The sequence below is a fragment of the Tetrao urogallus genome (assembly GCF_951394365.1).
Source record: "Tetrao urogallus genome assembly, chromosome: 7".
Taxonomy (NCBI): domain Eukaryota; kingdom Metazoa; phylum Chordata; class Aves; order Galliformes; family Phasianidae; genus Tetrao; species Tetrao urogallus.
In genome coordinates, this window is record NC_136820.1 from 35423164 (window position 1) to 35449706 (window position 26543).

General features: G+C 38.0%; 1 protein-coding gene across 1 annotated transcript in view; it reads left to right on the forward strand.

Moving 5' to 3' along the window:
- The window catches only part of LOC306948501 (myosin-IIIa-like), a gene marked incomplete at both ends in the record, with an annotated part of 57854 nt that overhangs the window by 30812 nt on the left and 499 nt on the right, over positions 1-26543 (forward strand). The window contains 7 exons of the mRNA XM_079538140.1: positions 4855-4980; positions 5343-5548; positions 12133-13102; positions 13752-13890; positions 20124-20233; positions 22372-22412; positions 24113-24253. Coding sequence (XP_079394266.1) covers positions 4855-4980; positions 5343-5548; positions 12133-13102; positions 13752-13890; positions 20124-20233; positions 22372-22412; positions 24113-24253 — 1733 coding nt within the window. The remainder of the gene's footprint in view (positions 1-4854; positions 4981-5342; positions 5549-12132; positions 13103-13751; positions 13891-20123; positions 20234-22371; positions 22413-24112; positions 24254-26543) is intronic.

Genomic DNA, 26543 nt, shown 5'->3' on the forward strand with positions numbered 1-26543 from the left:
TGTTTCCCCAGTCTTAGTCCATTATAATAGTTAACTGTTGAGGTTCTAATAGTGAACTTTTCCTCAGAGAGTTTACAAGGGGTTGTAGGAATGTAACTGGCTCTACAGACATTACTTCTAAGTAAAGTTGCACCTTAGTTGAATTATGTCCTTTGTACAGTGTCTTACTTGTCTTTTTTGATCGTAGGTAAGTCTTCTTATCCTTACAACCAGAAAATCATTTGTGTCTTGTCTTTAAGTTTACCATGAATTTACTGGGTAACTGCTGTTATGTGTGTTATATACAGGCAGGGGTTACTTATTATTGTGTATATTTCTCCCTGTGTGAGGGTACTGATGCTGTACAATAAGTATTTTACAACAGTACTTTCTTGTACCACTGCATAGAAGAACAGGAAAACTAAATTGAAAGAGCCTAATGGAAATTTCTCCAAAGTGTTATCATAACTTACAGAAGCTAGGGTTTTGGCAAAGCTCCTGTTACTCATGAAGGAAGCTTTGCTGGTGGAATGCAAAATTTAGTCTTGAAAGTCTATTTTAGGTCAGTATTGTTGGGAAAGCACAGAGCACAGTGTCCTTCTCTGAACATTACTTACATCTGCTAAGATGTTAAACTATAATTTCGGTAGAGCCAAGGTCAGGGCCCAAATGGTACAAGAACTTTTGTAATGTTTTGCAATAATGACTCTGAAGATTATTTTAGTTTTTTTGTTAATAAAAATCAAATGTTGCACCTTTTGAAACTGACCTAAACAATCCAGCTCTAACCAACTAAAAGTTAGTTTTCCAGTCTAAGTCATTCATATAGAGTCAGTGGAAACACTGAGGTATAACCAGAGTCCAACCGATCCTATCCATCTTGAGTGTTTCTCTTAGGATGAGATAAATCTCTTCTGAAGGTCCCTGTCTTCACTGAATGCAGTGGAGATCTGGTAGACACCTCACTTCCAGATAGCCAACGTTAGATGAGAGTAATCTCTCTTTCCTTTCTACCCAATGATATTTAGCTAAGCACAGGGGATTTTTGCACTTGATAACATCACATAATCCGTGATGCATCAACTGGGCATACCATATAGTTGCAGCTTTTTATCCAACTTTTATGTTACTCTTATCCTTCTCTTACTTATAGTAGCTGAGCACAGAGAGATCGTAGGTTCTCACAGTGTGTAGTGAGATTTCACAGGTGTTATATTAATAGCAGAAGCAATGGCCAGCGTACAGCAATGGGTGGGATTTATCAACATAAGGCAACATGGTGTGAAGTCCAGTAGTATTTTTACTGTTTCTTTAGAAGGTCAGTGTCTATATAAACCACTCCTATGAACCTTATCCTTCAAGTCATTATAATAAGGCTAGTTTTTGGCTAAGAATTCCAAGGTTGCAGTCTTAAGACTATGTCTGTAATAATAAGCAAAACAGGGCCATCAGACAATAGCCAAAACACTGCCACAAGATTGTCCATTATGATTAATTGCTACTGTGTCACCCTGGGACAGTTTTGATCAGTGTCAGCTAGCATTCTCCCAGGAACACCCAGGCACACTTCACAAGAAAGTACAAATTAGCAAAGGTTTCTAGCAAGTTCTGTGGGGGGGATGCAACTGTATTTTTACCAGTGGAGTAGGAGAGTGGAGAAGTATTGAGTTTAGCTATATAGACTTGAGTCATGCCATGTCATCTGACCTCAGAGCTAGAGAAAGATGCTGGCATATAATTTTATCTTACATATGTAGCCTTAGAACTAGGATAGCAAAATAACCTCCTCAGGGTAAAAGCTCATGGATACTATAAGATATATCTTTTTCACCTTCTACAGCGTTCTCTCTATTTTTTTTGCTCTAGTAGGTGATATAAATGCTGAAGGCAGAAAATTCAGTCCTGTTCCATCCTCCTGCAATTTCTTCAGAGCTTGTTCCATCTCAAGGGTGCAAAGAGAAATGATAGCATACACAGAAAAAGTCAATGTCTTTTATAATCATATGGTTATACTGAATAAGGTGGTTCAACATATTTTTCAGTTTAGATGAGATCTAAGCATTTTGGTAGGTTGCATTCTTTGATCTTCCCATAGGTAACCTGGCACACAGTAAAAGCAAAACTACAATCAGTTACCAGATGTGGACCCCCCAGAAATCAATCAGTTGCACAAAGGTAAGAAAGCTGATATCATGATTCCTCATTGAATCTTAAATTAAACTACAAAGGCAATACTGTTATTGGTACTAAAAGTAAGCAAGTAACCCCTTCGATGGTTTTTCTCCCTCTCCTATTTTCTTTTCTGTTTAGCTGGATATCTTTGTGTTGTGCAATTCATATTCCTTCCGTGAGGTAAAAAACCTAACATTCCCTTCTTTCTCACTATAGTTTTATAAAAGCTTCAGAAAAAAATAAAAATAAAAATTAGTAATTTGGTGTGAAATATGGTCATGTTCCATAGAGAATGACCACAATAGCAGTGGTCCACAATAACAGGTTCTCAGACATTGTCAAGGTATTTGTGGCAGTTATTTAGATGTTCTGCTCTCAGACTGTGTCCTCTGTGTGTGAATGTTTGTGTATTGTGCAGCAAAGTAATGTATTGTATTGGTGTAACTACCTTGTGCTAGTGATCATAAAGTAATTTTTCCAGTTTTTAGTACTTTTTTTTTAAATTGATGTTCTCAAAGAAGTGGTTGGTTGAGGCTTTGGAAAGGGCACTGTAGGCTCAACATAGATAAGAAGTGTATTTTCTTTCTTCATCTATACAGAATGAATCAGGAGACACTGGACATCATCCAAGAGAGACAACCAGTATGAAAACACAAACAGTCGCTTCTTATTTCAGAGTAAGATATCAGATGTTTTTCACCTTTTTTTTTAGAGTAGAGTAAGTATTCATTCTTTCAGCTTTTGAAATACACTTGTTATCTTAGAGTCAACAATGGTCAATTTAGAGTATGTGACATGCATATAGGGCACAGCAGTTTGTGCAGTACAAATATCTAAAGGAGACTGTGATGTTCCATCTAATATTACTCAAATACACAGCCATATTTCTGTCATGATGCTTCTCTGTATGAATCGTCTTTCATTTGCCTGCTTTTTCCTAAGGGACATAAGAGAAGACTAGTTGCATAGCATTTCCCTAAGATCTTAAGAAGTAAAAGGGCAAAGCTAATTTGGAACAGGAGGTACAGAGGAAGATTTTGATGGTCACAGAGGCTGTTTGGGGTCCGTGCTTTTGGCTTCTTCAGCAGTGCTTTTTACTTTCTCAAGCAGTGGTTGTGCTGCTGATTCTGACATAGAAAATATCTGTGAAGGACATTCTTTCCTCCAAAATCATGCACGGAGTTGGCTGACTGGAGCACAGCTCTGAGGCTCCAACTCCTCATAACTCCTATCTCCCAGCAGAAATGTAAACGTGGCTGTGGTAATGTCTATGACCTGTAAGAGTTCATTTATGTCTGAGACAGAGAACAGTAAGAAGCAGGATCTCTTTGTTAGTAAACACAATTACACAGCTTTTTGGTCTACCAAGGATTATTCAAGTTGAGGTATCATGGTGGTTCAAAGCTGGATGGTATGTTAATATTCTGGATGGAAAGATGTATCGAATCTACTTCAAAGCTCATGTCTGTGATTCAGTGCATTACCAACAAATCTAGCAACAGAAGCCAAGGATGAGTTATTATATTTGCAGTTTTCTTTTACTGTTTTCTATAGTGGAAATCCCTGGTCAGATCATGCTAGCTAATGCTCTCAAATGAAAACTCAGCTCATCAGTGGTTTGCTCTTAAGCAGAAATCTCTGGGTGACTGAGAAAACCATCTGCCTCCCAGGCTGAGTAGAAAAAAGCATATCCATTAGCCTGTCCTACTTGTTTGTGTTTCACTGCCACACTAGTAATAAAGCTAATTAAGCACTTTACTGCGTTGTACAGCATTTGTCCAGAATGGAGTTGCACATTTTAATAGGAAACATATGGCTCTTGACATCCTACACCAGTTTCATGTGCCTAACCTACTGCTGAACTGCACGACAGCCTGGCTGCCTTCTTTTGAGGAATCAGGTTGAATCTTGAGGAATGAGCCTGTTCATTTGTGTCTTAATAAGATCTTCCTACAAAGCAATGTTATGAAATACAAACCGAGGTTTTTTTCAGTTGGCATGAGGAGCTACAAGTAGCACCCTCTCTGCTAGCCTGGCGTCCTGGTGAGGTTGGAAAAATGCAATTTGGGATTGATTTTGTGCATTTTTAGTTTTGCCCCTCTCAAAGTTTTGCTCCCAGCAGGGGATCTGTAGTGTCACCATCAGCCTATACAACAAAGAGGACGTGCTATATCAGAGTAGATTAAGCAACCCCTCTTCTGGGGTGACTTTAGTTTCTTCCAATTTAATGCAGGGATGGTGATGTTTACTGGCCTGTTGCTCTTCCACTTCCCATCCTTAAGACTTTCTCTTTGGATGAATAAAGATCCTCAAATAGTTGACAATAGGTTAAAAACAAAGAAACAAAGAAACCAAAAAAGAATCAAACACAGGTTGCAGTTACCTAACAAGATCCCAAGAAAAATAATGAAGTACAAGGAGAGTTTCTATCATGTATTAGAATGATGTGTCTGGGAAGAGGCTTCCAGGGTCACTGCCCTTCCATCAGGTCTGACAGCATTTAACACCTTTAACAGCCGCACTGTCACTAATAGCTCTGTCACTGATGCACACAGCAAGCCTGATGCACTTGCTCCAAACACTTATTTGTTCACTGTCTTCAGCATTAGGCATAAAATGTGCAGTCAAGCACTTGTGCCTTTCAGGAGAATGAGTGGGATGTCTTTAGAAATATTCCTCATTTAACTCTTCCCTCTTCTGCAGCTGTACATAGAATTCATTTATGCTCTAGCAAACAGTGCTTTGTTTCTGCTAAATGTACAGCTTGATCTGAATGTGGCCAAGCCAGCCCACCAGCTGCTGTTACATGCGCTGGTCATCAGGGAGCTTGTAAGAAACAGATCAGCTTTTAGAACTGTGATTAAAGATAATGCTGCTTCCCAAAACAAAGCAGGAGTTCAGTTATTGGCAGCACCATAAATTATTGCAATTTTAGTAAGAATGCTCTGTATGGGCTACGATAGACCCGTTGAGGGTCAGTGTGGCCCTCAATCATATGCTGATCTTTTTGAAGCTGGAATTGTTGGTGGGCCATTTACTTCATCTACTGTTGAAGTTCCCTCTTTCTTACTGAAATGTGAACGGTGTTTCACGTGTTTCTGATCATATGAAATAAAATTTCAGCTACACATGGAACTACGTGGAAGTTTTCTAAGCATCCCAGTGTTGGATATTTTGTTCCTTTCTTTCAGTACTCACTCATGGATTTGTTATCCAAAATGGTGGTTGGCCAGCCTCATTTTGTCCGGTGCATCAAGCCAAACAATGACCGGCAGGCAAACAAGTTTGATAAAGAAAAAGTGCTGGTTCAGCTGCGTTACACAGGAATTCTGGAGACAGCAAGGATTCGAAGACAGGGTTATTCGCACCGCATACTCTTTGCTAACTTCATAAAACGGTAATATGGTTGTGAAGAAGTGTTTTTTTCTCTTGCGTCATTGCTGCTCAGAGTTTGATAAGCATGACTTTGGCATGGTGTTTAAAAAAATACAGAGATGTTTTCTGTTACAAAGATGATTGCAGACTGGATGACAAAATAGATAAATCACAAGATTTGTGATTGGTAGGGAAAGATTATGCATCTCAGGATGATTGTTTCAGATTCCCTGTGCATTGGGTAGAATTAGACTTGCTTATAATCTGAAAGTTTTCCTCAGAGATTTGAGGGTTAGGAGTTTAATGCTTCAAATTAGAGTGGAGAATTTGGAGAATTGTCCCCATTCCTCCAGCTTCTGACATACAGCACTGTGCAACATGTGCTTTTGGCAGGGATTGATGATAATTTGGAACTGCTCATTTAGGGCTGAGAAGTTCATTAAGTGCATAGTTCTGTGTAAAATACAATTTCTAAGTATTGACCATTTGTTAAGAAGAAGAATGAATAACGATAATTTTATATAATTAGATAATTAACTCTCTCTTCTCCCACTGCCTCAAAAAATGAATTCTGAGTACTTAGCTTGTAGTCCTCTTTTGCAAATAAAGACCCTGAATATTTGCCTCAATCAGAACTTAGATTTCTGAAATGGAAAGCAAGACTGGGAAAAAGCAAGCAACAGACACTCAGACAGAAGTGCTTAAAAGTAATAGTGCCCTAGAAACAGAGAGCTAGCCATGGAGTGCTGCTGGTGCACAAGGAGAGAGAGGAAGGACAAAGTGATGTTTTAATAGCATAGTTTCTGGAAAAAGCATTGCTGGAACTATTACAGTCTTGGAAGAGTGCAGTGTGGGAAAAAGTAGTCATCCCTGCACCAAGATGTGCTGTGGCTTTTAGCTGCTACTTTTTATCAAAAACTGTACTGCTCTGGTAAAGGAAAGAAAATCAGTGACCACAATGAGGAAGCTCTCCAAAGAGCGTGACCCTGATGGCAGTGAGGCTGTGCAGGTCTCAAGCATAGCTGATACAGCATTACATAAAAAGAGATCTTTAACAGGTACGTATCTCCCTGGTTTTTTATTATTATTATTATTTGAAACTTACAATAGGAATTGGTAGTGATAATGCAGGAAAAAGCATTCTCTCATTTTTTTATTATTCTCTGTGGGAATTGTTACTTTCATCTAAAGCTGGTAGAATCCGTACTTAGCATATGAAGGCTCAGTAACTAGGAAAAAAAAAATTAGAATGCAGTGTCAGGAAGCAGACATAGTATATTAACATAATTTTTCTGAATTAAAAAAAAAAAAAAAAAAAAACCGAAAACAAGATAAGTACAATTCAATTTGCAATGAGGCATTCTAAAAAGTCCTGGAACATGCAAGTACACTTCTACCTGCCAGCTGAATTTGTATGGTATGGGTAATTTTCAATCCAAGGAAGTAACAAGAGCTGGGATGCATCTCACATAATGTTAGCCCTCTAAAAGGTAGATGATCTAGAACAAGAATTAAGATATGAAATCTTCATGACATTTCTAGCTATGACGGAGACTAATTTAGACAGAAAATCTTCACAAATACTTTTATTTTACCACTGAAATAATTCACAGAGTGCAGTCAGAGCAACAAAGAACTGGCACGCAACCCTGCTTGAGCTGCACACTTTTTAAAGCCTCCCAGTGTTGGTATAGAATTAAAATCTCTCCAGGGTGTGCAGTATGTCACTTATCTGTTTTTAATTGAATTTCTCAGTACTATGTATAAATCACAGCAGTTTTCTTGGTGTACTCTTCATTTTTTTCAGTGCTATGTTTTCTTTCATGGAACTGTTTTTATTAATGTAAATGAACGGTTTAGATATATTTGCAAATACTGCTTGCTGTTAATGGAATAATCTATTTGTCTTTAGGTATTATCTCATCTGTTACAAAACAAATGATGATCCTCCAGTCAGCCCAGAAACTTGTGCTGCCATCTTGGAAAAAGCCCACCTTGACAACTGGGTTCTTGGAAAAACTAAAGTAACCTTTCGTATTTGCTGTTGCTTTATATGTACAGTACATATACCAAATCAGCATTATTGCAGCATGTCACTGTTAATTTACTAGGAAATTTGTTTTCTCAATCTCTTTACTCATTTGATTGGAGTTGTTCTTGGTCTCTCCTGGTACTAAAACAAAACCAAAGCAAACAAAAAATATTTTGCAGAACTGTTCCTTAGTATCTGGCTGAAATCCTGACCCAGTAATGTGTTAAAATTCTGATCAACTGTAATGAAGTCTACCTTACCAATGTGACCAATGATGCTGCTTGTATTGTATTTCTAAAAATGCGATAGTAAGAATCCGCTTATTCTTCCTTGGAGCAACCAGACTCACAATGGGAGAAGAAAAGGTTTTGGCCAGTAGCAGCTCATATCAGCTTCATGCTTGATAAAATAAATCTAATTAATAAGCTATGCCTTAGATTTAAACTTGGAAATAAGACATTGAAAGTTCCAGATTTGGATCACCTATGTTGAACGAGAGAGTAAGGTAAAACAATACTACAACAAACAAGATTCTTTAACAAAAATGATCTTTTAGGTAATAGAAGTAAGAGGTCTGCTGGCACCAACTTGTAACTTGTAGATTCTAAGTAGACTGAGTGAATACTGGGACTGCGGGGGCCAGTTTATGTAAGCCATAGTAACTAAAACCACTGCTTGTCTGCTTCCTCTTTTTAAGGTATTTCTCAAATACTATCACGTGGAACAGCTGAATTTAATGCGCAAAGAGACAGTTGATAGGATTATATTGATTCAAGCTTATGTCAGAGGATGGCTGGGCTCAAGGAGATACAAAAAGATAAAGGAACAAAGGGAACAAAGCGCTGTTAAAATACAATCAGGTAATAGCTTTAAAACATTTGAAGATTTGCTTAAAGTTAGCACGTGTATGCAGCTGCGCTTGCTGGATATGGATTTTGCTGTTTTACTGTTGTTATATTTTACAAAATGTCTGATACTTCATTTCTGCTCTTGTGAAGAAAAATTTCTTTTGAACAGTTTAGGACGGTCTTCTTACTGAAGTTGCATTTATCAATATTACCTTTAAAGACAATTTTTTAAATGGAAGGATGTGATTCTGTAAATGATAGTGTTATTAATAATATTCTAGCATGCTCTGTCAAGGTTGTGTAATATAATAATAAAAATATAATGGATTAAACATCCCAGATAATAAGACCAATTACACTGTTGATGGAGACATCAGCTGAAATTTTTAATACATTTCATACATCATCTTGCTGTACATTCTGATTCTCCTGTGTTTTGTATTCATTTCATTCATAGTAACATAACTCGCCAGAAAATGTAATTTTAATGGAGGTTCATAGTGCTTATGCTTGTTTGCTGGTTTTGGAAAGATAAAGCCTGCAAAATTTTTATAAAAATATTTTAATGGAAGTCTGTAATTCCTTCCAGACTTATTTTATTCTTAAACCCTTTTGTGTACCTAATGGATTCTTTATTTTTTCACATCTCTTTCCAGCTTACAGGGGTTTTGTTGCTCGCAAAGAATACCAGAATGCAAAACATAATCAAAAAATTGAAAAATACATCATCAGACTTCAAGCAAGTAAGAATTGTTTGCTTTCCTGGTTTTTAATGTTCTACCCAAACAAAATACATTGATCCAGATTCTTTGCTCTGACCTAAGCACACTACTGACTATGCTAATTTACACTTTCTGAGGTATAATTTATCCATCATGTAGCTATCTGCAGAGGTTGAGGCAGATTGATGTATTCCACTACTGGTACCTCAAAGCAGCAGAGTCATGTTCTACAGCTATGAAGTGGTCTGGCAAAATGCCATAGCAAGACTTTTCACTCCCAGTCTGATACATCTAATTATTGCAGCTGGTGCTGCTGAAACCCCGTATGACATGATCTCCATGTAATGTGTGTGTTCATGCTGTTCTGCTAGGAATAGGTTTTGTTACGTATCAGTGATAGTTGTTACGTTTGAGAAGACGACAACCTGTACTTGCACTCATGTCTGACTTCTTTTTGCCAGGGCTCAATCTGAGCTAGCCAACTAGTATTTCTCTTCAGCAGCAGTTATCACCTTGCACCTAGTTGTATGCTATGTCTTTTTCCCTTCCTATATTTCTTTCTCCCCTGTCCCTGCAGAGACATCCCAAAGCCAGATGTAGTCTAGGCAGCTCTGAAATAAGTGTCTATACAACTAAAGAGGCACGGGTCTGAAAAAAATTGGCTCAAATCTGCAGTGCACCTTCAGTAATTACAAAGGTGGTAACCCCAAATATAAGCTAATGTTGCCAGTAAGCGAGCTATCTAGATCTAAACTATCTCCAGTATGCCTTTGTGGGTATGTACCAACACTAGTATTGGTTTTAGTCATTGTCAGATGCATCTGTTAATGGCACTGAGCCAATGTTACCTCTCACAGTAATTTTTTCCTATTTATTCTTAAAGCAATACAAAACTCCTCTTCTGGTTTGAAAACAGTGTTGAGACTACTGTCTCAAAAGAAAGGTTTCAGCCAACTTCAAAGGTCAGACATTCATAAGTCTAAAGAGAGCATGCTTGGCTTATGTGGCATTTCCACTGACAGTGTCACTTGATATATTTTAAATATCTCCTATTGACTTTTTTTTTGTATGGAAATAGAATGGGAATTTGCTCAGGAAGTCCAAGAAACTGGGGAAGTATACAAAGTGCTTTATAATTTGCACTTTTCAATAGCCTTGTCAGGTAGCAGTATGAAACCAATTGTGCCATTTCCAGTAAGTATTTTGGTTCCTTTAACTTACATCCAGTTATCAGTAAGTAATTTATGTCCCTTTCATACAGTGCTTCTTAGACTGATCCATGGCACCTAGAGGAGCCCAGGCTAGTCTAAATTGTGAGGAGGGAACACTAAAGAAAAACAAAACCTAGCATAAAGTTTTATGAACATGCTAGAACAGACTACTTATTCTCCTTTTCCATTCTTAAATGAGCCTGATGCCATATGCCAGCAAGGGCATCAAGCCTCTAGTGACTAGGCATCGACTTTAATGAGAGCTTGGAGACAAAGGACAATTGTAAACACATTCATACACACACCTCACTTCAGTCACCTTCACCTGGAGTTGAATCCCAGCCCTTAAACTACCAGCTGGCATAATGGTGAGGGTGCCTGCATGTCAGAGACTCTTGAATTTGCACCTCTCACAAAGTACTGAGCAAGAGGATTATGAGCTAGGTCTGCTCTTACTGCTGAGCTATAACATTTTCAGATTTTTATCTGATCAAGTAAATGTTTACCTAAGGAATTAAAGTTCCATGTCTCTGCCAAAAGAAAGGCTGGTATTCTCTGTATTGTGATAGTCAAGTATTTCGCTGGGAAATGAGGGACCTGGAGTCACATCAATTGCCTGAAGTAGGCAAAGCAGGTACATGAAGCATAGAGCACGGGGCTCTGGAGGTACCTCAGCAGCAATGTTTCTTTCTATGTCTTCCTTTATTTTCTTTAGTCCAGCAAAATACTGAGGAAAACCTTGGTTGTATCTTCACATAGAACAGCTGCAGCTTTCTGAAATCTCAACAATTTTTCTGAAAAAAAGTAATTTCAGCTGAACATAACCAGAATTACCACCCCAGTCTGTGTTTCCTTATTTCTCCCTTTTACTGTTGGTTTACTTCTTGAATACTGTTACCATGTGTCTGAAATTTTGGGGGTATCCATTGTTTGTTGCCTAAGGTTGTTTATATTACGATTTACTATCAGTTGCCAGAGGATACTTACTCAGGAAGAAGAGAAAAGAACTAACTGAGGAAAGGAACAAAGCAGCAACAACAATTCAATCTCACTACAGGGGATATAAGGAGAGGAAGAGCTTCAAAAAGAGGAGGTAGTAACATTTTCTGTCTCTTATGTCACTGTGTCCCTTTTCAGTAACTGCATGTGATGTACTGAAACAAATTATTCTAGAGATATATATACTAATGTATATTCACTTTGAGTTCTTTTAATGTCCATAGGCAATTTTCTTGTATTTTCAAGCCCAGGAGATACTATAATGTTAATACAACCTGTAAATGAATCTCTTTTTGGAATGGGCTCATTGCAAGAAAATGCTCAGAGAAGAACAAGAAGTAGGCATCTGCAAGGAACTGCTCTCGTCTTAAGTCAGTGCCTGATAAACATAGGAGACGACAAGCAGAAACCTAGATGACTTGCTCAGATCAGACAAAGGAAAGTAAGGGGAGGTGAATCACATTGTAAACATCCCTGCAGCATGGTGGTAGTCCCAGTCTGAAGTGGAGCACTTGCCATCACAGCCTTGTTTTCAGTGACAGCATTTCAGCAACTGTAGAGTGGTCCGGAGAGGTAGAGAACAGCTGTAAAGGAGTCCATAGTCTTTCTCAGGAGACAATGGGCAGGAACACTGTGGCCCTAATTCTAGCTATATGCACTGAATTTTCACCATGTTACAATCTATCAAATTGCCATTTGCTACACGATGGTAGTTCACAAAAGGGAATTGCAAAGCTGTCATTATCTTTCATCTCCTTCAACTGTAATTTTCCCCCAAACTCTATTCCATTTAGAGAATCTCTTAGAAAGAAAGAAACTGAGAATGCAGCATCCTCTAGTGAAAAGGAAAAGGACAAAGAACTTCAAGAAAATGAGGAACATACAGCTAGAGTGAAGAGTGCCCTTCCTAAAACAGAAGAAGAAGCAGCTATCGTTGTTCAAAGCAATTACAGGGGCTACAGAGCCCGTAAGAAAATAAAGGAAGAACGCAAAAAAATAGCAGAGGAAGAATTATCTGTTGTGGAATATCTTGAAGCACAGCTGCAGCCAGCTGAAGATGTTACACTGGAAGAAGCAGAGAATGAGGAGACTCAAGGAGAAGGTGTTGATGATAATGAACACACTGGGAATGGTGACATAGGAAATGTACAGAAGCAAAAGGTAATATCTACTAAAGAAGAGAGAGCTTCTGTGAAGCAGAGGTCTGCAGTAGAGCATTTTGATGAAGGTGAAGAACAGGCATCCTCGAAGGAATCATCCAGCAAAGCTTCTGTCAAAATCACAGCTGAACCTGGTCCCCAGCAGGAGCAAGCTAACCAAGACACACTCAGCGCAGATGGGCAAAATCAAGAATCTGCTGTGGTCCAGCCTGAGACCAACAAGGATATGGAAAGAAACGATCTAAAACAAGAAATGATACCTAGAGGATGTAAAGGAATTGTAAGAAAAGAGTCTGTAAGAGGTTCACAGAAGCAAAGTGAAGCAGAACAACAAAGTTTAGAGGACAAAGAGAAAGCAGCAGTGGTTATTCAGAGCAATTACCGGGGTTACAGAAGGAGAGGACAACTCAGAAAAGAAGGGAAATTACCTTGCAAAAGTCAAGAGAACACTGCAATGGAGTCAACAGAAGCAGTACGCATTCAAAATAAAGATCCCCAAACAAAAAAAAATAAGGAAAGCACTGTGACAGAGGTTGAGGGCTCTAAGACACAGAAGGGAGGATCTGAAAAAGAGACTTGTGATTTAGCAGCCTTTTCACGGCAGGTAAGAAGCTTATAAATGAAATATATGTAACAAGCTGAGCAATGACAGAATGGCAGAGTCATTTTACTGGCTTCAGTAGAACCAGGTTGTCATTCTCTCAGCTGAGACTGATGTTTTTTTAATGAGCGTTGCATAGAAATGCATATTTGGGCTGCAAGAGAAATACCCTTTTTCAGAAAGAAGGGGAAAATGAAGTTAAAAAACTGGGGAAAAAATTATGTCAGTATTAACCCAAATGCAGAAGCTCTGACTTTCTTTGAAGTATACATTGACCAGGCAAGGCCTTAATGTCTCTGTAAACATAAATGCAAGTTGTTTGTCAATGCCATGAACTTAAACATGTTCAGAAAAGTGTCCTGTTGCAGAAGCTGTTTTGCATCCCATTGTCACCAAAGCAGCCCCTGCTCACCTGAATGAACCAGTATCAAATAGCAGCAGGACTGGGTGGCAGTGTGGGATTTCCTACACTTTTCTTTGCTGAGTTGTTTTTTAAGGAGAGGACTGAGAGATTGAGTGTGGTAGAGACCTGCACTGTAGCAGCTGGAGCAGTATGTTTTAAATTCATTCTCCAGTCCACCATTTTATCTTTTGTTTGCTTGGAACATATATATCTATATAACAATGAGAAATTCTGTGTTATATCTTTCAGATATCAAAATTATCTGAAGACTACTTAGCATTGCAGCAAAAATTAAATGAAATGATACTGTCACATCAGCTGAGACCTGTGATGATGTCCAAAGATAAGCAAACTAACAACCAACATTCTTCTCATGTTTGTCAGTCAGGTAATGTTGAACCTAACAGTTAGGAAGAATTTTTCTTTTGTCAGCAGGACTGTAAAGAAACAACTCCTATTCATGTTCTCAAGGGCATTTTCCAGAGAAATATCCAAGCCTGGTAGAGATTTACACGTTTACCTTTTTCTTGGTATTTTGTTTCAGTGCTTGTTAAAATTGGTGAATGAATCTTTGTAAGACCTAGTCATAGCATCTCTAGAGGTACATTTATTTGGTAAAAATTCCACATTGGCTCTTTTTTACTCATTGTTGCTCAGTATTGTATGCAGTGGGTAAAATACAAGGCTATATTAGGTATTATGTCAAATGTTTTACCAAAGTTGGGCACATTTTTGCTGAGTAAAATTTTAAGCTACCCAGAAGTGCAATTGAGTCTATAAAAAATTCTAATTCCTCCTAATGTTGATGGGAATGACTTTAAAATTATAAGTAAATTCTTATTAGTAATTAGCATACTTTTAACTTCTGTAGTTAAGAGTATACTACTTGTGAAAACATATTCCAAAGTTACTTATGTTCCAGTTAGTATGGGCAGTGGGTTCCCAAAATACAACCAAGACAAGGGCAGCTGTTTGACAGCTAAAGGTCTCATGAATTCAACAAGTGAATAGGATAAAACTGTATCAGCAGCAGGGTAGTACAAAGTCCTCCCTAAGCATTGCTATAAATTAGCTCCACAGGAGACAAAAGGATGCCAGAGTTTATCACCTGTGAATGCAATCCCACTTAAAGTGTTTACCAGTCAGCCACTTACCTTCACTTTATCTTGGAACATGTCACTATTCTGTACCCCTGCAGTGTCATAATACAACGTTTTCCCAGTGATGAAGTGTGTGAAAGTGCTGCTTGTATCCTTTTTAACGCAGATGTAACGAGTGTCATACATTTCTTTGAACCAAGTCCTAACACTTTGTAAGTCAACCATGAAAATAGTGTTGAGTTGCATAAGAAACCATGACTTCAGCCTCATTTTGATGAAAAGAAAGAAATTTAATTTTTTACAAAATGATGCTATGTGATATTAACAAAAGAATTTATTTTCTTCATTTTTTTTTCTCCCAATAAATATATGACATGACAACACTTTATTCTTTTGTGCACTAGGCATGGTATTTAAGAAAATTTGGATTTGATACTAGGCCCCTATTTTAACTTTCTCTTTAATTTACAGGTGCAAAAATTAAATGCTTGTTAATAATGTCTAATTGTCTTTTGCAAAAAATGTCAGCAATGGTACTGGTAGTCTATCTTTGGACAGTGTTTTCTTTGACCTTTTCAAAGGTAGATGCTTTTAGAATGGAATTGTGGGTGCTATTCGACTACAAAGCTGCGACTGAACTCCTACCTTGCCCTTAAACATTGTAAGCCATGAGTTAGGCAACTGTGTAAAATAAAGACTTGAGGTGTTGTGCTGCAGACTGCCATGCTAAAGTGAGGCAGGAAGACGTGAGTGATGCACTGTATTTTAAATAGGGAGGAGCTTTCTTGTTTTCTTCCCTGCATTGTGTTTCAGTATGATTTATACACATTTACAGTTTTTACTTTGGGTTTCCCTCTTGGGCCATTTTTGTTTTCCTGCCCTACAGCAGTGTTTGTTGAGCTTCAGCTGTTCTTCAGATCACGTCTATATCTTATTACTCTGGTGGTTTGCACTTATTTATACACCTTCTTCAGCTTCATTAGTTTCTTACATCATTTTATAACTGTAACATGAGATGTGTATTTTATGGCTTTATGACAGATAGCAATGCTTGTCTGCCTTCATCAGTGGATAGGTGGCCTTTATCCATCTGAGAATTTACTGTGATAAAATATCCTATTATATTGCTATCCACAGAAGGGGAGGAACTGTGGGAAAGCTGGATGGCAAACTGTGACAAGTGTTCAGATTTTCAAAGCTGTTTATTTTAATAAAAATGTAAATCCTGCAGTTTAAAGAACATTCAAGCCAAAAGTTTTAATGAATATTAAATCTACAAGGTTAAGTTGTTCATAAGTGAATTTATTTGTATTTATAAAAATGCATAAGGCACACTGTACAAGGTTCCTAGAATAAGCAATATTCCCTGTAGCTCAAATCACCGACTCAGTTGCATCTGCTTACTAAATACATTCAGCTAAACAAAATGGCTGCATCCCATTTGCATCCCAAAATGGCTGCCCCTTTGGACTCCTAGTGAGCCTTGGGGTCATTTGAGGTTAGAACAGATGCACAAATGTAGTAGGCCACAGTGTAGTTTTTGAGGTCAAAAACTGAAGGAAGGGAACTTGATCATATGGAAACAATTATCTTTTTTTCCACCAGATGAATAACAATGCCCATCCTTGTAAGTATTAAATGACATTGCAAGTACAAAATCTCTGGAAGAGAATTTTCTGTATTTAGACTGAAATTCTCATGGTACAAGGCACTTCAGAACAGCCAAGAACCCGTTCAGCTCCACAAAGCTGTGACACAGGTGGGGTCTTCACCCGGAACCCCCCTGCTGCTGAGCACTACTTACACAGATTTCCTGGGCAGCCTTTGCAGGGAAGAGGAAGGTCAATAGCTGCTAATTTATTATTATCATATTCTGTAGTTCCGGTTACTATACCTGCATTTTTCTGGTTACTTCCAGTCTCCTCAGCGAAACCCAGACAATTACTGGATCTCCTGCCTGTTTTTTCTTCCTGCTTTATTCTGGGGCTGGCTTTATCCTTCCCATCTGCATAAGATGTGGAGCAGTACTGAATGAAACAAGTACCATGTCACTTCAGTGACATGCAGACAGGTTTAACTGTTTCTCCAGGTGACCTAATAAATAAAGACCTTTCATTGCTCAGATGTTTATCGTAGCTGTAGCCTCTCTATTTCTTCAGTACTTAGTATGTGATCCGTTGTAAGACAGATGGTAATTTGCATTAGCATCCATAGATGTAGATTCCTCTAGATTGTTGTCTTCCAAGGTTATCACTGTATGTCAGGATGTGCAGAAGGTTCAGCCTAAAGGACAAGTGATACTGACTCATCTTTATTCAAGCATTTCTTTCCCGTTCTTCAATGTTTCAGATAGACACTGCTTTCCAAATTTTCTGTAGTTTGAAGGAAATCTTCCAGCTTTCAAATTTGTTTGACCCATCTTCCTGTTGGTAAAATCTTAAAAAATAATGTCAGTGAATTTTCAAATGTCTTTGTTTCTAATTTCTCCTGTGCACTGCACTAAGGCACGTGGCAGTGCAGCAGCACTGTTTGTGTCTGTGCAACCACAGAGCACAGGCTAACTGCCCTGTGGAAATTTAGGAAAATTTTCTTCTTTGAAAGAGTGGTTGGGCATTGGCTGCCCAGAGAGGTTGTGGAGTCACCATGCCTGGAGGTGTTCAAGAAACGTGTGGACGTGGCACTGAGGGATACGGTTAGTGGGCATGGTGGTGATGGTTGGACTAGGTGATAATAATGGTCTTTTCCAACCTTAATAATTGTATGATTCTTTGAATGGACTTTTATCATTTTTGTGGCATGCATATTTAAATGTTCATTAGGTAGAAGCATCAGTTTTCCCTTTCAGATCAAAAACACAGGACCAGATCTTCCTGCAGATATTTCAAGTTTTAAACAGAAAAGGCAATAAGATATTTTACTGTAGTGCTCTGAAAGAAAGCTTTTCTATGTAACGAAGCAACATATTTTGCCTGTTAATAAGTGAATGATTTTACTCTGTTCTGCTCCATTGCTTGCTGCAGAAAGGTATAGACCATCTGGAAAACAAGCACATCAAACTGACCATTTATCAAGCCTAGATATTTAATTTGCCTTCCACCTTTAACTTGACTGAGTAAATGATTTCTGGAAAGCAGATTTGCTGCTACAAATTTGTAGCAGCAAAAAGCAAACCTTACTCTGTGCAGGGAATTATCCAATACCACAACTAACTACTACCACATCAGCTGTGTTTCAGTAGCAACAAGCACACAAATCTAAGCACTGATGCAAATCACAAGTTTACTTTATGGTGAAACAAAGAAAGCTAAATCCATCAAGCTTCTTTTACCCACTGTGTAATTTGAAGGCAAAACTCAGAATGACATTTTCTGTTCTCTGTGTAATTTTATAAAGGAATGGTTGATGTCCGAGCTGAGAAGACTGGCTGCCTCAGGATAATGCTTCTGTCCCCTCAGTTCTTCAGAATAGCTCATAGATATGCACAGTGCGCAGGCCAAGATAAAAACCTGTTTTTTACTAAACCCCCATTGTCAAAATGATTTTTGGAATATGTTTTTGCAGAACAAATATATGAGAAACATACAACTAATTTCAGTCGGAATAATTGTAATATAGAATAAGAGAATGCTCTAATATGCTTGACAATGATGAATTCAATGATGTAGCAGCATACATTTTATGAATTCTTAAGGGAAAATTAAAAAAAATAAGTATTATTGGAATCTTAAGATTTTCTTAGAGCCCACAGTTTGATTCCATGTTCTTTTTCCAGATTTTCATGCAGTCAGGATCTTTGATGTTGTTTTTGTCCTACACACAAGCAGTTTGTTGTTTCTTTTGAATTATGTAGAATTTTAAGGGATTGAGCTTTTCTTTTTGTTTTGAGTTGTGGTTTTTGCTTTTTTTTTTTTTTTTTTTTAATTTAGTTTTAAGTGTTGCTTTTTTTTTTAAGGTATTGTTTCCAGTTAGGCTCCTGTTGGTTTTAAGAATACAATAGGGAAGGTTTTCTTCTACTGTCCCCAAAGGGAACCTCAGATAACTACAGGAGGCCCACATGAAATGTAGCAGAGTAACAACAGCCCATGTGGAGCATAGTCAGGCCTGCCATACCATTTCAAATAAAAGAATGTAATTTATATTTCATACAGGTTAGTGAAATGAATTTATTGCACCTGAATCTCATTGTTTCATAGGAATTATCTGTACCTTGACTTAGAAAAACACCATTGTTCTCTTACATTGCAAAATGTTAAAAAGTACTTGTTTCATTCATTACGTGAGAAGCCGTCTGCATTTCAGATGAGAAACTAAGACAATGAATGTAATCATTATCCCACTACAATTTAAATGAACATTATTCACTCTGGCTCCTCTGTATATCCATGACCTTTACAAGCCTTTATTTATCATACCTAACAAAAAACTTACACGGCTAATTTTGCAGGAGTCAACAATGATGCATTACTGACCATTTCTCATTTGAAATGATTGTGCTTTCTCCTTAATTAAAAAGATGTCTGACGTACAGGGGAGAGGTTTCATTTTAACAGTGTAAGAGTTTCTGGTGGCCATTAGAGAACAAAATATGTTCTTCCTTCTGAGATGCAATCATGTGTAATTAGCACATCTGGGTTATGGAGTCAGAGTTGCTTCATATGAAGCAGTAGATGAGCAGAATGCATTTCATTAGCTCATTGACAGCTAGCTATTTATTCCACCCTCACTATCTTCAATTATATGTGCAGAGATGGCTTCTTTCAGGGACTCGTGCAGCCCATGAGTCAGCATCCAGCCTGGAGCTGGGAGACAACTAGTGGACAGCAGTTTCCGTTTTGTGTAAATTCTTGGTTTTATTTCCTTTAGAATGAAAACATTCTTTCCATTTCTGTAGAAGATTTCTGCAAAAGCAGAGTCCACAAGTTGAGTAAACTAAAGAATGCAGACTAGATTGCAGTGGGTGCAGTGTGCATTGTCACACTGCCCAGTGGTACGTTTTTTGACTTCACACAGAACAGCTTCAGCAGGAGACCCTGGGGAAAACCTACACCATGATAGCATAGAGGTCCGGCCTTTGAATCAGGGAGAGAAGAGATTTAATGCTGTTTCTCCTGTTTGGCACCTCAGTGATTAATATCACAACCCTGCACAGCTCCCTGTCGTGAGCTGGTGGCATTCCAACAGACGCTGCCCTTCAGAGCCTCTCTCTCAGTGAGCAGCACCAGCCCTACTAAGGAGAAATCTATGCCAGGCAGAGTGCTGGCATACTCCAGAGTGGCGTTCACTACATGGCATGTGTCCGTGTGGGTCATCAGAGCTCAAATGAGTAAATTCATTCTCCTTTCCAGTCTGATTGCAGAATTGCTCCAAACAGTTGCATTCTTGAGTGACTGTAAGCAGTAAAAGTGGCTAAATGGATGGTTTTTTTACTCTTTGGTGAAATCTTCCTCTCTGGTGAAATCTTCCTCTCTTTCTATTCTATTCTATGAAGAAATAAGCTTTGCTATTTTCTGTTTTTTCACAGTTACAGCCAAAGTAGAAGACACTCGCCCCCTGAAAAGACCCCCAAGGAGGCCGCGGAAGCCCAAGACATTAAATAACCCTGAAGACTCCACCTACTACACTTTAATACATGTGAGTTTAGCAAGCTGCTGTGGGCTTAAACTGCCAGATAATTCCCACCTAAAAATACTTTTTAATTGCCTAGTTCTTGTGTTCATTTCTGATGCAGCATGAGAGCTGTGCCCTGCAAAAACATCAAATCTCAAACCAGATTTGAAATTAGTAAGGTGCAGTTACTCTGCTTGGAGCCCTAAATTGGGCCAATATTTACTTTTGTACCTGAACGTATCTACATTTATAATATGCATAAGCAGCATTTGCACTTTCAATACCTAAAATAAGTGCCTGCTCTCTGTAGATTCTTTATAAGTCATGGGGAAAAGCAGGTTCATTTGGAGAGCTATTCTGAGCGTATAAATTAGTGCTTGATCTTGCAGAGAGAGCAAATATTAAAATAGGCTGTATTAGTATGCACACTGTAACTTCCTTTACAAATGTGTCAGATTGTGATTATGAAGGAATTGGCAAATACAAACAGCTCAGGAGACTAATGGATTTGAGGGTCTCTATATATAGCCCTCAGTCCAAGTTCAGATACCAAGGTCTGCTTTCCATTCTTGACTTAGGTGCCCTTAATATATGGGGGGGAAGCAAGAAAGTAAGCAAAAAGAGAGAAAGCGTGAAAGCAGCTCAGAAAGCAGTTCCAACAGAAAAGCAATTAAACTCATTTGCTCGAGGTGCCTGTTATGTTACTGACCTATTTTAGCAGCCGGTGAGAGCCCAGCTAATAAAATAACCGTAGCAATTGCTTCTCCTTTCAACAGAAGGTGTCACAGGGGCCTGCAGGGAGACTTGTGTCTGGCATGCCAAAAAAGACAAATACAGCTATGGTTTATTATGGGGGCTTGTAAATAACACAGCTTTGGAACAATTGCATTCTAAAATGAAATGATATTCTTAAAAATAAACTGGTATGTAAGAATAAGATGTGTTTTGTGAAAACAAGATTGGTAAGATAAAGGGCTAAAATGAAAGACATGACACTGTATTCTGTATTGTAAAATGTCTGAGAAGTATAATTCAGTATAATTCTAAAGCAAATGCCTATTTAGAAAGCTGAGGCAATACAGGCAGGAACATTTTATTTTATGAAAACAAATCTGTTATGCAGCCAACTCCGTATCAGAAAAATGGCATCGCATCAGTGCAAACAAAAACTGCAGTGATGTTGGAGACTTTTTCAACAAGTTTTTAGCAGCAATTTTCCAATATATTAGCTAGTATTGCTTTCAATTAATTGTGTTTTTCAAGAAACTGTAGAAAAGGGAAGTCTGTCTTTCCTTTAGAACTTTAAAATTTACTGGTGAGGTAAAGATTCGCTATCAATTTGTACTGAAGCTTAGGAAGTGAACATACCTCTTCTTCTGCCCTTGGACACTGGACAAGACACTGAGCTCTGATTTGAGATACCAGAAGGCAGTCAGCTTTCCCATCTTTCATGGCTTTTCTGCCTTACAAAAAATCTCCATGACCAGCAGCTCTTACAGGGTAATGATTATCATTCCCAGATTACCTGAAAGTTAAAGCACAGTATGAGAACATGTTGCTTTTTTTTTTTTAATTTCCTTTGCCTTATGGCCCCTCCTACAAAAGCAGGTATTTCTTTCACATCACACTACAGATGTGAGACAAGTTCCATTCTGACTCATCTTGCATATCAAGATTAAGTGAAACCTGATGGTAGCCATTGGTCATGCAAGTCACAGTTTACTTGGGACTTCTATTGTTTTGTTTTATAAATCAGTCTATCATTTTGAAATTATATGTCTTGTTGTCTTGTGCATTTGCCTGCATACTGAGGTGTCCATCAGGATCCCCGATTCTCAGTGACTAAGCAGTGTACAATTCATAAATTCTAGTCAATTTCCACTGGTTTGTTGGTTGTTGTTATTTTTTTTTTTCCCGAAGCATGGTAACTGATTTTTGGGAGTACCAGTGCTAACACATTCTCAGTGACATGTTTAGTCACAAAGATGCTGAGCTTTTGCTGGTGCACTTGATCTGTTACTCCACAAATAAGTTCTATGTACTTTCTTTTGTGTATTTTCAAAAAATACACAACGCTTCCCCCACCAAGCATACCGATGAATTGCATCTTTGCATAAACTTTCTTCTTAGTATTTCTTTAATTACTCTGTGGTTTGTTTTAGAAATCAGTACAAGATGAAAAACGGAAACCAAGAAAAGAAAGGTAATTTTTTCCATTATTTCACTATTGTCTTTTTAGTAGTCTAGACATAGTTCTTAGCTGCACTTCAACTAGGGAAATAAAGCATTAAAAATGCACAGTAATTTGGTGATTCAGAAGAAGGGCATCATACACAAAGTTAAATATGCAATTTTCAGCGACAAAAATCCATTATGGAATTCAGTTGTTTGGTTTTACTGCAGCATGGCCCTTTACCATGGCAACACAAGCACAATAATAAGTTAAGATAAGGTCCACAGCAAAGATAGTTCTGACACAGAAAATAATTGAAGGTGCTTAAAATTCCAGTCAAAGCAAATGAGCAACCACTTCTCTTTTGTTAGCCAAAATACGAAGACTGTTAAAATTCTCTCCTACAAATATACAGTGGTTTGGCAATAATAATAAAAAATGGAAACAGTAAGATATTAATACAACTGTAAGATAATAATAACAGGTAAAGCAGTGTAGCCATTGAAATTTCAACCAGAAATCTCCTCTTCACCGTGTAACTAACCTGTTTTGATAGATCTCTGTAGAAATAAAGGAAACAGTACATACACCCTGCCTTTCTGTATTTAAGATTCTTACATGTGCTTTAGGCTCTGGTTCACAGCTTCTGCCTTACATCCTAGCACCCTATTATTTGTGTTCATATACATCAGCTTTTCTGTTGCTCCCTAGGGACACTGTAATTCTATGGAAGCCTGTTCAGAGAGGAAAGGTACTTGAGCAGTGTGTGAATGGGCTTTCAGTGCTATCCTTGGCTGAGGCTGCAGAATACAAGCACTATATCAAAAAAATATATCCTAAATGAAGTTATATTACATATATGCCCTTAATATGTGCATATAGCTTCATTCAACCACTGTTTAAATTGCACTTCATTATGCAACTGCTTAAAGGACTCACTTAACATCCATGTCAGTTCTAAGTTACAGCTCTTCAAATAATACAGTTATATTACGTTTAGCGAACAATAGTAATAATAATAATAATACAGTAATAATAATTTTCCCATCTTGCCTCAGTTTGGCTTCACTTATCTTAGATTTGGTTAAGCAGTTCCATGACAGCATCTTCTTTCGTGTGGTGACTCTACATTATTTGAACATACCAATTGAAATCAAAGAGTTATTTCTACCACTGTGAGAACAGAATTCTGAAGGTTCTTCTTCAGGTTGCTTTTAGGATAGATTTTTTCCCTAACCTTTCTAAACTGGATATTTGGATTGTGGTGGGGTTTTTTTGTACATATTACATTCTGTTTTAACATTCTAAAAACATACAGACATCTGCATTATTGGCACCAGTATCTGAACTGTTTGCTTTAGACTCTTTTCATATAATAAAATGGAAAAAAAAATAGGTATCTTTAGGAAAATTATTCATATCTTCCTAAGAGAGATGCCTAAAATATATCAGATGAATTGTAACATAAACATGCATCCCTACTGAATGCAGTAGTAAACTCAGACCTTTTTAGTTACGTTTGCTTTATGAACATCTGCAAGTACCTAGGCATTGCAAGATTATCAGCATCTGCATCATACAGCAGTTACATGCCAGAGAATCACTTCTTATGTTCACATATATTCTTTACATTCTCAACACAGAAATGATATCTGGTTGTATTACTTTTGAATGTTCAATATACTGTTCAAAAGTGGAACTGTTGACTTAGATTACTTATTTATTGACAGTCTGGGCAAGGTGCTAGATTTAGATATCTACTACCATGAAATTTCATCTACTGGTTCCACCTCAAAGGACAGCAGCTCTACCACAAAAAGGAAGAGACATCCCGTCGAGCGCAGAACTTCAACTTTAAGAACTACTGAGAGGTAACTTACAGAAAAGCATAGTAGGACAAATAAAAGTTGCATATCCTTGCAGAGAAAAAATATATTATGTACATGTTCATTAAAAAAAAAAACAAAAACACAACAAATTAGACAAACTATTTTTTTTTATTTGTTGAATCTTGCTAAATTCGCTTGGAATATGGATAGCAGAAAATTTTCCATCTTCATTTGGAGGCACAAATGATAGCATGGTTTATCTCCAGCCTGCCCACCTGTTTTGGCTTCCAAAGCTTCAGATGAGATAGACTCCTGCTGTAAATCTTTGATCGAAAATCAGATCCAGCTAAAGCAGAACCTGGCTCATTTCAGCTTCCAAAAAGCTGGACATATGCCGAATTTTTCACCTGCTTTCCACAGATAAGGCCCCTGCTTGAGTGCCTCCTCCTGCTGTCCCATAGCACTGTTTGTGTTCATGGCTGCGGCGGCACCGCTGGAGTGGGTAGTCGGGAGAGGAACTCTGAAGGGTGGCTCTTCCCACACAGACTTCATAGAGGGGGACCTCTGCTGGGCAAAGAAAATTCATATTCTTAGCAATGCTCAGGCACAGATTGCACATACAAAAACATCCACATTTATTTTATTTATGGCTCTGTTTGTATCTTCATATATATAAGAGAAACCTGCAAAGCATCCAAGTAAAAATGTAAAGAAAATGCCAGGATGACTGCTGGATTTAAAAATATATCCAAAATAATAACAAAAATGTTGGTAGAGCTTTCTGTGTTTGTTGCTTGTTTTACTTTTTGGCACTTTACAGGCAGTGTTTACGTCCATTGTAGAATGGCATTGTGAAGGTGCGGAATTAAACATCACGTGAGGGAATTACTTCACTTGTTAAATGATGCTTTGCCAGGGCTGTTAATTACTCCAAATCTTTCACTCTTCGGCTAGAAAGCTGTGAAATAATGCAAGGTCGGATTTATATGGATGAGAAATAGCACAACATGTTCTCAGTGGCCTTGTGCCCTTTGTTGTGACCCCATTGCAGAAGAACACGTTGTTCTGTGTTCATCTCAGCTGCATTTGTTCTGAGGCGCTGCTTCCTGCAGCACGGGTGGACGAGGCCTAGCACGGTTGGGTTTTCTTTCTGTTTTTGTCTTGAGGGTGGAAGTTAAGCGACCGATTAGGAGTGTTTGCCAAGGTAAACGTTTTCATTTCAATCCCTGAAACACTTCTGCACTTAATCCCTAGGTCAAGGGTTGTGGAGAGCTCCCTGGAAGAAAGCAGAGCAGAAGATAATCCCTATGACTACCGGAGGCTGCTGCGGAAGACCTCGCAGCGCCGGCGCCTTATCCAGCAGTTCTAGCCCCGCTGCCGTTTGCTGTTATTAGCATCATCTTTTCTATCATTTTATACTACATGCTTCCTTTTTTTTCTTTTTTTTTTTTAAATCTCTGACATTTCAGGTTTACAACATGTGTGTTCATGTCAGTACGAATTACTGTAGTTTACAGCCCAACACCGATGCAAAGGGACACCATCACTGCTGGCATATACCTTTAGAAAAATAAGCAATCAGGTTTCGTTCAGATACCACTACTGCATCTTAAAATTATTAAGCATTAAGCAGCCTAAATGTAGGTTACCTTCCTCGGTGCGTGTTGTTTTCCTCTCTGCATTTAATCACTCTTACCCAATTAAAATAAACCATTTAGTTTATCATTTCCTCATTAAGCCTCCAAAATCCCATAGGCACCTCCAGAAAACCTTATTGTTTCTAGTAAATTGTTTTACAGGAAGAAATAAATGATAAGGACATCACAGGGGAATTTCTATTTATTTTAGGTTTACAATGCCTAAATTTTGGGATAAGCTCTGTGTGGTATGTGTCCCTCTAATGAAAACAAATGATTAATTGATCGCATTCTGTAGCAGTTTATTTCACTACTGACTTTCCTGTAAGCCAGTGGCCAGCAATAAAGGTTAGCACTGCATGTAGCATTGGAGATGTTGGAGGATGGAAGGACCCAACTCTCCTCACCCTGTCACTAACAGAGCACTTGGATCATGTTTGCTTTGTTCTGCTTTGCATTAGATTTTTAGGAACCTTAATCTCTGGGGTGCCAAGAAAGGAACAGAAAGATGCTCTCCGGTTGATTGCTGCCTAAATGTAATGATCATTCTTAATCAGTTCCACTAGCAATTAAATGGAAATAAAGGCGATAGCCACCGTGTTCAAAATTTCCCGATTCCTTATTCACAAGCCCTTATTTTGCCTTATTATGCAGATAATTGCCGTTATTCCTTTCAGGGTTCATAATTGCATGTT